The sequence below is a fragment of the Lutjanus erythropterus genome, chromosome 6 (genome assembly GCF_056507025.1).
Source record: "Lutjanus erythropterus isolate fLutEry1 chromosome 6, fLutEry1.hap2, whole genome shotgun sequence".
Taxonomy (NCBI): domain Eukaryota; kingdom Metazoa; phylum Chordata; class Actinopteri; order Lutjaniformes; family Lutjanidae; genus Lutjanus; species Lutjanus erythropterus.
In genome coordinates this window covers 38,480,938-38,493,295 of record NC_139322.1, presented here as the reverse complement: position 1 = coordinate 38,493,295, position 12,358 = coordinate 38,480,938, and the positions used below count along the sequence as shown (strand labels likewise).

The following is a 12,358-nucleotide window of genomic DNA, read 5'->3' as shown; positions in this document are numbered from 1 at the left end:
CACAGAACAACTCCTAACATAACCTACACAGATCAATTGCTAAAGTTAGCTACATAGTCCAACTGGTGATGTTAGCTACACGGACCAAATACAAACTTTGGCTGAACAGACCAATCACTGTAGTTAAGATAGACAGACCAACTGCTAAAGTTAGCTGCACAGACCAACCGCTAGCTTTAGCTACACTGACCGTATTTGGATTACTGAATACATTTTTTTCCTTTTTCTTTTTTTTTTTAATTAGCAGCTGTATCGGAATACGTTTTCAAAGTAGGTCTCCTAACCCTGCTAATTGCTTGAAAGATTGTACTGTGATTATCTGCAACTGTGCTCAATGGACCCTGATACATATCTGGCTGTTTTCCAAAGGGTGTGTGGTAAAACCCCCTACCCACAGGTGAGCATACCAGCATAAATCACACCATTACATACTTTTGTCACTGGGTATATAATGAAACTGTCTTGATGTAGTTTGGTGTGTTTACTCTGGGAACTTGCAGGCAACAGAGTATATATTCATACAGTACAATGCAAGTTGGGTTGTGCTTGAAGGTGAGGGTGGGTGTGGAGGGGCCAAACAGCAAATATTGCTCTGTCACCGTCTATACAGTGACCTTGTAAGAAAATTCTCATAGACAATTCTACAATAAAAAAAATATAACTGAACTGTGTCTCATCCATCACATTACAGGTGAACGAGACTGACAGTATCAATGGACGATAAAAGACAATAGTGTGTAAATATAAGAGTCTAAGACAGGAAGAGCTAGTAAATCAATGCAGCAGCCATCACTGTCACACAGTGCTTCATCCAACACTACGCCGAGCATCTGATCAAGACATAAACATAAGAAAAGAGGAGGGACACAATGAGAAATCCCACTCCAGGTTGCTTAGAAACCTTTTGGCAAAGTGACAAAGGGTCATTAAGAATAAGATAACGTGATGCTCAAACACTTCACGCTCGAGTCCAGATGAGACACAAGATGAGATGAATAACATACAACTGAGCTTCACAGTTATATTTAAATATGAATAAGGGAAGCACATTTTCTCGCGCAATGGGTCCTGAACACACAGACACACACTTGGCAGCAACCAGCCCTGTTTTCTTTATTAATTAATTCTTTTAAGACTTAAGTGTCAGAATTTGAACACTACTGCTGCCTTACAATGAAGAATTATATATGAAATAACTCAAATATAAGTGAACCAAGTCCAAGACAGTGCATATTGTAGTTATTGCTATTATCCTTTATATTGATAATAATTGTTATATCTCACTGACATTATTTCTCTTCATAGATGGATGCTATGAATAGATATATTAAAATAGTTTAAGGTGTGACAGTCTATATTTTAGTCCTGCATACTGTGCTGACATACATAACCCTTCACAATGATTTGGTTATCAAATGTTAAATTAACTGATCGGCAGCAGCTGCTCCGTTCATTCACCGCCGTCACTGACTCACTCGTTCCTCGCACACTGCTTAACATCTAATTACATTCATTAAGGTTTACAGCGCAGACATTACAATCTGACACTTGCGACTATCCCTCTGTTGATACCTTTGTGCCAACATCATTTACTGCTGCAGCTACAATCTCTTCTTTAATGTGTCGAATTATCGGTAATGTTGATTTAAGTTGTATTTAACGTTCATGTGTGTGAAATTAGTGTAGAATTTTGTCATATTTAACCCAGGAATTCATTAGTTGACTGACTACTAAGCAGTTAATGTTTGAGTCCAGGTGGAAATTTGAAGGAATCCCCTCCAAGTGCTCTCTTCGATATCACATTCACAAGACTGGGATGGGGGTGACGCTATAGTGACCTTCGACCACCAAGGTCTTATCACTTCATCCTTGAATCCAAACTGGTCAAAATGTTCTGCTTTTCCTGCTTTTCCCCCCTGCAGCAGCTCCCCACTGTGTTTGCTGTAGATGAGTCCACAGTGCAAATGACAGCACTCAAGCTGGCCAAGCAAGGAGACACCAGACTGTTGAACACACATCTTGTAGAACCCTATTAAACTATATCCCTGATCACACTACTGTACTTTATAGACTGACCCTGGCAGGAACACAAGAGGGTGGGATGAGGGGAGGCAGTAGGACTAAATATCAATTAAAAAATGATGATACCAGTACAAATGCCAGTAAAGTCATACTGATACCAGTAGAGTACTTCATTCAGTACCAACCTTGTGAACAGAAGCATTCTTGGAATATTGCTTCTGCATTTTATGCATTTATTTTTATCAGATGCCACAGGTGTGTAGTATAGACATATTATGCAACTTTTTAATGGCATCTTGACTTGCTGAACTGCCAACTTCACCACCACAGACTGTATGGGTTGTAGCTGATGTAGCAGCAGACATCATTTGACCAGAGAAGTTCTGATACTACTTGCTACCGTGATGTTTCAATTGAAAACAAAAGGGGGCTTCCACTGTGGGGACCAAGGCAGGGATCCCTGCATGTTTGACCCCAAAGTCCAGTTCTTTTGGTAAGTGTGAAAACTACATATCATGCTGGGGCGCAGATCAACGAACCGTGCCTGAGTCCGTTCGAAAGGGTGATTTGGAGCATGGTTTGTGTGAGTTCAGGCACGGTTCACATCAAGTGAGAAAGCACATGGAAGTTTTGAGTTGAAGTCATCGAGAGCAGTTGCAAAAGCATCTCTCAACGCCGCCTGTCTCCTCCAGAACTAGCGTACGCTGGCAGCACGGGCCAGTCTCATCCTCTGAGCTGCAAGGCCATAGAGAAAAATGCAGGAAGGCAGGCGAGAGGGTCATTACTGACAATGTTAACGAAGGTTAACTCCATTACATGACATCTGAGATCTTGCAATTGGCAGTTACTGTTTTGTTTCGTCCTCTGGCATGGTGCGAAGCAATCGTACCTTGTTTGAAAACGCCCTAAAAGTACTGAGTACTGATACCTAGCCTTAGGAAGAAGACTCTGTTTACATCGATGATGCTTTGTGCAATAATTAAATATATAAATTGATGAACAGTGTTTCTGACATGTCAGTCTTTTAACATGAATAACAATAGTAATTCACCACAAAATTATTTCCTGTAGGTGTATATATGTACGTATAGATGTGTGTGACTGCAACTTTTTCTTATGCAGCCCTATGTTATGTAATGATAAATAAACTACTTTGATACCTTGATGTGAAGAAGTTGTATAGGGCCTTTCGTGCCTCCAGAGAAAACTTAGGAGGAAACATTACACACAGAGGAACATTAGGTCCAAGAATATCCCCAGCTAATTTCACAGCCGCCTTGCCAGTAGCTGTGGAACTATCTTGCTCTGGACCAAAGTGTTAGACAGACTGACAGACTGGCTGTAGCAGACTGGTGACCTAAGTCCTCGTGTTTAAGCCCTGCCACTACTGTGTGAAAATCACATTTTCACTGCGTTAAAAAGATGCATTTTAATAGAAGGTGTCAGTCCCGTGGATACTGCAGAGCAGCACGAACCAGAGGAACATAACAGAGTCAAAGTGTAGTAAGTGAAGAAATGTTGAAGACTGTCGCCATGGTAGTTATAGATTTATTTTTATCTTTTAAGTCTGTGTAAGTTTAGTTTATCTTCTAAACACATTATACATGTTAGAGAATAGTAGCTGAAAATGTGAAAAGAATGAGAACTTTGTAGTACTGAATTGTGGGGTTAAACAGTTGAATTCTGTGTGCAGGATTTTTTGGACGACCTGAAACATGGTTCTGCAAAGTGTTGGAGCCATGGTCCCCCAACTCTCAAATCTCCAAATCAGCCCAGCAGTTAACTTCAGCTCACTTCAGTTCCAACAACCCGACACAGAAGAAAAAAAGCAACCATCCTGTCACTGTCCTCTGGCTCTGGTGGCTCAGACATGACTGGACATGATGTCCAATAAAGCTGCTAGACAGAGCGTCCATGTTTCTGGTGGTTTTCAGGTCATAGTGGCGTTTGACACATGATTTTGACACTTAATTATATATATTTAACTGTTTTTTAATCATTCAAATTTGTGTGGATGGTTAATAACACATTTCTGTGGTGTGACAAACTCAGAACACACATTAATGGTTGCTTTACAAGATCTTTAAGTACTTGTATCAGTACTCAGTATCAGCAAGTACCCAAATGTAAAAACTGAAAAAAGTCTGAAAAAAGGGAGTATCAGTGCATCCCTACTGTTTTTTCTTGAGTTTGAGACTTAATTTTATATACCTTAATTTTTTTCAATTATTCAAATTGGGCTTGGTGGTTAATAACACATTTCTGTGGTGTGACAAACTCAGAACACACATCAACAGGTTGTCAACAGTGCAATGTAGTGTGATATCTACTCTCTTTAATAAGCCACACCAGCAAACCAAGAAAGAATTTCCTGTTTTGCAACAAGAAATATCAACCTTAGTCGAATCATTCACTCAGTTGTATGTCCAAGGTTTCAAGGTCTTCAGTCCTTCCCTAAAACAAATGTTACGAGACCCGCGGTGTAACCTTGGTCTGTCAATGAGCCTCTAAAGGCTCCAACCTTGAAATGGGATGAGGCCAATTGTCATGTGTGGATGATTTCACCGGTTCCTTCCACTGTGCAGCACAAAGCGTTCACCTGCTTCACTGCTGCTCATCTCACACACAAACATGGATGCGAGAGGTAGAGCTGAGGGTGCTGCAGCCCCCCCCCCCCCACAATCAATCCAGGCATTATAAAAACTATCAAGCATCCATCAGCATCCCTGTGCACAAAGCAACCTGAAGGTATGTTCCGACCACATGGATGCAACAATGACACATAGTGGGTGTAGACTTGCTGAGAGGCGGGGGAGGCATGGACATTCCACATAGTATAAAGAAATGATCAGTGATACATGTACTGTATTATTGTCACAGCTGGAGGAAAACATTGCATTTGTATTTACCTTGAAGCCATGGAGGCCACTGAACTCTGGACCTCTGTGTTTTTTCCAAGGTGAATGTAATAAAAGTCGTAAAGTAACTGTTACTGTAAGGGAGGGTGGATGGTAAAGGGCTGAACAATTCATTTAAATTTATCGAAATCACAATATGGGAGGGGAACAAAAATTAATTCTTGAAAATGCATATTGAAATGATGAAGGTACTTGCAAATGATAAGTAAAATGTAAATCATGCTTTTTTGTTTCATTTTTACCTCTTTATATTAAATTCTTCAATAAACACTGACAAAAAGGAAGATGTCAGGTAGATAATAATTAGAATAAATATGAAACAAAATTTACTTAAAAGAAATCGGGTTTGAATTTGAATCAAACACTATTACTAAGAGTGTTTACTAGATATTTAGTCAGTGCTGATTCATAGAAGAAAGCATAAAGCACTGGCAGTTCTGTGGCTACTATATACCTGTGGCATTGGATAAAAATAAATACATAAATGCAGATGGATTATTTCAGGAATGCTTCTATTCACATGGTTGATGGTAGAATGAAGTAGGAAACTGAAAGGTGTCAAATACAGTATTCTGTGGATATCAGTATCACTTTAAGGGTACTGGTGGCGTAATTTTTTAAAAATGATGTAGCATCTAATCAAAGACCCGTTCAAAAAAAAATTCCAGTGACTTCAAGATGAGAGAAATTTCAATGGAGCGCTGAAGTCACACCTCTTCTGGTCCATGGGACCTAAGCAGTTTCACACAAAACTAAACTACGACCAACTGAGACTTTCTTTACTTTTACGTTACATTATGTTTAAATTAAGAAACATCATATGTGTAATTTGTGGCACACTTCAAATGGGACCAAAACATTTTATACTACACATACCGTTCATAAGTTATGTCCAATGGGGCACATAGGAAGGGGCGTAACTTCACCTCTCTGTGGTGTCTGTAGTGTGAAATTCCCTTTAACTTTAATTAAATATTTTCATTAATACTAAATACTTTAGCCTCTTCTATATTTCCAGATTATACTGTGTATCATTCATTGTCTCTCCAAATGTCTATATATGCATATATTTAGGTTGGTGAAATTTTTGATTTTTTTTCAGGGGGACATGCTCCCGGCCCCCACAGGCAGCTCAGTTTTTTGGACCTTGGTATATCTAAAATCCTGCGTACAGCCCTGCTCTGAGAGCAAAGTTTGGCTGTATGAGTCCTGCTCATTTTTCCATTAAATGTTCCTGGTTGCACCATTACAAACAATGACACTTGGTAGAAAACATGTGGCCAGAACAAGTTTGGGAGAATAATAAGTTACCTCTTCAGTTAAAATATAAAGCGCTGTGCTTTATACCTAGTGCTTCTCAGATCAGTGTATCAACCTTGGTGCTCTCATCAGCCTGGTTTCCAGCAGCAGGCAGGCAGCTGTTTTCAGTGAAAGAGCTCTGATAAACACACTGAACATTACCTGCTTTGCAGCAAACAGACATGGTTAGTAAGAGAGACTAGCTGGTAAGCAGAGTGGAGCATTCAGCGGGTTATGAGCCAGATATTTTTCTCAGGAGGTGGTGGAGACTAAAACAGAGCTAAAAACAGAGCGCGTTTTAGAATTACATTCATCAGATGGACACAAACATGACTCCAAATAAATGATCGTGTTGCTGGATGTGTAAATAGGTTGTTTGCAGTGACGTGATGACATGCTGAATTCAGAGAGATCAGGAAGTAAACAGCAGATATTAGGTATTATTACAACAGAAAATCACAACATATGATGGATGTGATCCTTTTAAAGATGAGCAATTTTTCAACTGAATTAAAGAATTTGCCTGCAAGACAGTATTTGTCAGCAACTATGGGGGTGAATGTTTTTTCTTTAATTGTTTTATGGGTTAACCTGACTTTACAAACAGTTAACTATAGGATAACACTACAGAAAGCCACAAAAGGTAAGTTACGATTGATGAAGTGGTCACCACAGAAACGGGCATTATGCAACTCCGCTCCTCACAACAACAGACAAACATTTAAAAGTCATTTTTTCAGGTGTTTTTCTGTCAGCTTGTCACATTTTCCCCACTCCAACACATCAGTTTTTGGGATTCAAAAAAACTGTTCATGGTTTCTCAGTTGGACACATTTCAGCAACCGTAAACAACGCAAAATCTAGACATCGTCACCACAACAACTTTATAAAGTGATGATGTCAGTGCTGTGTTTAGAGCTTGTTCCATCTGATTAAGTGGCCAAAACAATCCCAATATTTTTTATATTAAACATAATTGCTTCAAGACACAGCCAATCAGCAAGCTTCAAACTCTGACGCTAAAACTATTGATGGAGTGAAAGTACAGGTTCAACTTTGTAAAGTTTATGGTTAAGACTAAGGAATTCTCCAAATTAGTTTTGGATTTTGGTTCACTGTTGAATCAGTTTAGTGCACTCATGGGCTTTCCCATGGTCGGAAAAAAGTCACAAAAATACCCTCTTGGATGCCTGTATGGTAGATAAAACATAACAAATGCCCTTTAGAGAGGCCCATTGTCCAAGACTATGTGATAAAGTGCCCACTGGGGTGTAATTCTGGTAAACGAAATACGATAAAATGCCCTTTAGGGTGCCCTTCCAGTGGAAAAAATGTGCCAAAGTGCCCCACCAGTGGAAAAAGTACCCTCTTGGGTGCCCTTCAGTGGACAGACAAAATAAAAGCATCACAATTTTTTGGCACACTGGTGCCCCACCACATTAGTAAAAGTCGGTGACCTTTTATTTATTTCTTTGTTTTCGCTCCTGCTTCTCAGACAGCCTGAGTCCATCACTGATTTAGTGGTGTTTTGATTCTGGACTGTTATTGCATGAGTAATTTAATTAAAAAAAACCTACAGGCATACATGTAATACATGATGTTCATATTTGGATCAGTGTTTTCTATTTCAGTTCATGTCTGAGTTGTCATCCTCTCTTCCAGGTTTAACTTTCCTTCAGTCTCACTGAAAAACAGAAAACACTTCGCTCATTGATGTCAGTGTGATACAGCAAGGGTTTGATCCGAGCCCCCCAGAGATGGAATGATGATGATGGTGATGATGATGATGATGACGATGATGATAATGTGCTGATGGGATGAGCTGCGCTGCTGCTCCCATACCTTCTGTCTGTGTGTGTGTGTGTGGGCGTTGTTAAAAACTCCTGAAGCGGAGGGTGGTGGGGGGGATTATTTACGCAGTGTCTTCTCCTCCCATTGGTCCCTCAACAGGAGCTGCTGTGATGCGCTGCGGTGACACAGCCAAGTCTCCGGCGATAAAAAGAAAAGCGACGAGCCGCGGAGGAGAGAGACACAAGTGTTGGAGGGCGGTCGGTCAGCGAGTTTCCATCTGATGGTCGATGCGCTTCTGCGAGTCTTAACACGGCTGGAAGTATCTGTCCAACTCCTGAGGTACTAACTCTACACTTTGTACTCCATTGTCTCTCTGAAACTTGAACTTAGAGTGCAGTTCATGTTTCTCTGCTTGGTATTAAACAGGCTGAAAGTTGGTGCCAGCGCGCCATTACGCACTGCGCACAGATGCGTAAAGCAGACTGTTTGACGAGTTAAAGCTGATTTTTACAGGCTTAATTAAGTAAATAAATAGTTTTTTAATGCTTAAGTAATATTCATCAGCACAGGTGATTATATTTATTTAATATTTTAGTCTGTGAATCCTCAAACTAAGCCTAACTGAGCCAGTCTAAACTCATCCAGACTCACATTGTTGTTCGTGTTTTGTTTTTGTTTTTGTTTTTGTTTTTGTGTCCGTATGTGTGTCAGGGATCTGGTGAAGAATGGAGTGGTATGTCCTGGTGCTGATACTGAGCTTGCCGCCCTCCATCCACGCAGATTGCTCTTCACAGTGTCTGAAATGCGCGCAGCAGCTCCTCAGCGCCGACGTCTCCTTCAGCAGCCTGGTAAGATCAGGGACACCATTACACAGAGAGAGAGAGAGAGATGATTTCACTTTTTAATTTTTAACATTTTTGTGTGAAAATGAGGCAACAGAAGCACTGGGATTATTGTGACTCTATTTTATTATTATAATAGTGACATATTCTGTAAATTTCATAAATCCTGAAGTTAAAGATACCAAACACGTCAGGCTGAATGAATCACAATAGGATGCACCTAGAGTATGGTGTGCGTAAAAACGCAAAATCCTGAATCTTAATTACCAATAATGCTTTGGACAAGAACATTATGTGATGTTTGCACTTTAAAGCTACTTGAGGAGAAATTGAAGGAGGAAACCGGGGTGCAGATGATGGTCTAATTTGCTGAAACAGAAACCAAACCCATAAAAATGTCTTCACCAAACAAAAAAGGTTTAAATGTGACTTCTAGCACCTCACTGTGCAGACACCGGGGTTAAGTAGTAACGGATTACTTGTTACAGGGATTCTGTAATCAGATTACAAAAAATAAGAAACCATACCCAGTCCAAATTACATGTGGAAAAGGGTGTAATTAAATTATAATTACACCACAACAATAATTTCATTAAGTCTTTAAATGATGGCCATTTTAAAACTGCGAAACTTTCTTAGACAAGTGTTCCACATTGTAGGGAACCTTATAGGAGAAAAGAACTGCATTTTTATTTGCCCTAAAAATGTAATATGGAACTCAAATTTTTGTGGCTGCATCCATGTTTTAATACAAGGTACAATATTTTCAGTGTGTAATGTTGTAGTAATCCAGAAGTATTCAGTTTAGATGACGTTTTTCTGGTCATGTTATCTGTAATCAGTAACTGACTATATTTACAAGTAATCTGACCCAACCCTGAAGGACACCCGTGTGTGTGGACAGATTGTTTTCACACTCCTCTTTCTGTGTGTGTGTTCTGCAGTCGTGCAGTGCGGAGTGTGAGGGTCAGCTGCAGAGCTGCGGACAGGCTCCGGAGCTGGCGGACTTCAGCCAGGATGAGGCGGCCGCGGAGGAGGAGAGCCAGCAGGCGGACCTGGTCAAACGCTACGGCGGCTTTATAAAGAGGATCGACAAGAACAAGAACAAGATCTTCTCGTCTCCGTGGCGCGACAACTACATCCTGAAGGCCGGGGCGCTGCCCAAGAAATACGAGGACTTGTTGAAGAGGCTGGAGGAGAGAGGCGTGGACGCGCCGCAGGAGGACGCGGACGCCGCGGAGGATCAGATGCTCCACAGTTACGTTAAACGTTACGGCGGCTTTTTACGCAAATTCGGCCCCAAGTCAAAGAGGAGTAGCTCCGCGGAGCAGGAGAGCCAGGAGCCCGAGGAGCTGCAGAAGCGCTACGGAGGCTTCATGAGGAGGATCCGACCAAAGTTGAACAACCTGAAGTGGGACAAGCGGTACGGAGGCTTTCTGCGCCGCCACTTCAAAATCTCTGTGCGCTCAGTGGAGGAGCCGTATTACTCCTCCGATGAGCTGAGCCTATAGATGAACCTGCCTAACAAGACAAACTACAGAGGACTTGTGCAGGTTCACCTGAAACGCCGCCATTTATCCAGAAAGTATCATATGCCTGCCTTTCTGCTTATCGGCTGACTTGTGTGTAACAACTCTCATCTCTGTGTAATTAGCATCATGTCTGTCATTCAATAAAGGATGCTTGTTTAATAAAACCGTCAATAAAACCACGCCCCTGTTTGTCAAACAAGTTCAAGAGAAGTCGCACGTACGCGCCTGACTCCAGCTTCAGTGCGCTCCGTTCCATTCTGCCAGACTCCAGTCAGAATTCTGTCAATTTTATATTTTCTCACCTTTTCGACAGACTCATAGCTGGTTATAATCAGGCGTAATGTGTTTTATGAAAGACGAAGACACGCCCTTCAATTCGGCATATATCAATAACACAGAGAAGCTCTTTAAATATATGTAATCCTAAATTTGTTTCACATTCTATTTGTATCCTAGGATTATAGACGGACTTCCATGAGCAATGAGAAATTTTAGTACAATAAATAAAATGAAAATGAAAATAAATGATAAAATCTTAATAATAAACTTAAAAATAAAAATAATTAAAAGATAGATTAAAAATAAGTTCACCTTGACTTTAATACAACCAAAATCTTTCTACTGATCCAAAACCAGTCAAATTACTGTGCAAAGAATCTATCAGTTTGTTGACAGTTTGTTTAGCACAAATGTGAAGCACCTGACTGCCAGAGAAAAAAGTCTGACCACTGATGGAGTCTGACCAGTAAAAAGAGCGATGAAGAGTGATGCAGCTGCGCCACCTCGTGGTCACGTAACAGATGTGACAGGTAAAGTCATGTTTGCTTCTAGTCGGTCAAAACCTCAGTCAGTTTACTAAATGGAGATAAACAGTCATAGCTGACGTTTTGACTGTAAGGTGTTTCTAGGGTACATTTCAGGGTGTGTTACCTTAAAGCAACAACCATACCATTCCAAGTCCCATAATGTCATGGTAAATAGGTGGTATTTACCAAGTAATATATTTGAAATTTATTTGAAATTACCCACAAATGAGCTCCCAACTTTATCCCAATGTCATGGTTAATTATGTGATGTGATAATTAGCGAGCACTGTGTACCTACCAGAAATTTGGGGGTGATTTGCAGGTAAATTCAGAGAAATTTCATGTATCTTCCTTTGTAATTATCACCAACTACTTGCAAATGGTGCTTGCTAATTATCACATACTTAACCAATGAAATTGTGGGGTGATTTGCAGGTCATTTGTAAGCCATTTCTAAGAAATTTCAAATATATTACTTGGTAATTACCACCTATTTACCTCGACATTATGGGACCTGGAAATTGAAGTGTTACCAACAGTTATGGTTTAAAATTTGAATAAAATTTATTATAACACTAATGGAAAATATTCAACTGCCTCAGCAGTTCAGCAGCAAATTCATGCCATTTGAAACTGAAAAGGTATTTTCCTAAGTTTGTTGGTCTGATGTTACCTCCAGGCAACACTGTGCCATTGTGGAGCAGCCTACAGGAACAAATGTGTTAGTGTTGGAATATTTCTGCAAACTTTACATCAGCAGTTTATCAAACCAAACTATCAGAACCTCCTCAAAATAAGACAGTGAGTCACATTTCAGTGTTTGATCACTTGTTTCCTGATGTGTGTCTTTCCTGACAGACAGTATGTTGCCACCATTTGTTGTGTTGCTGCAATTTTTTGGCTCACTGCTTATGTGTTTAAATAAAATAGTTATCAATGCATTTTACAGCACGTCTTATATTGTTTGAATAGTATATACACTTAAATACACAATACCATCACTGTCCTGGTGGAAATCCATAACTGTACAGTGTCACTTTGAGAAAACATTTACATTTTAACAGTTTTTCATCACTTAATTATCAAATAGAGTACATTAAACGATTCACTCATCTGTTAATGTGAATCCAACATTCAGAACATTTTTT

General features: G+C 40.0%; 1 protein-coding gene across 1 annotated transcript; it reads left to right on the top strand.

The window, feature by feature from the left end:
* The first annotated feature begins 8,025 nt into the window (after positions 1 to 8,025).
* pdyn (prodynorphin) lies at positions 8,026 to 10,583 on the top strand. Its single transcript, XM_084720070.1, has 3 exons — positions 8,026 to 8,369; positions 8,742 to 8,878; positions 9,817 to 10,583. Exons 2-3 carry the CDS (start codon positions 8,756 to 8,758, stop codon positions 10,381 to 10,383), a joined length of 690 nt encoding a protein of 229 aa, XP_084576196.1. The 5' UTR covers positions 8,026 to 8,369; positions 8,742 to 8,755; the 3' UTR covers positions 10,384 to 10,583.
* The last annotated feature ends 1,775 nt before the right edge of the window (positions 10,584 to 12,358 follow it).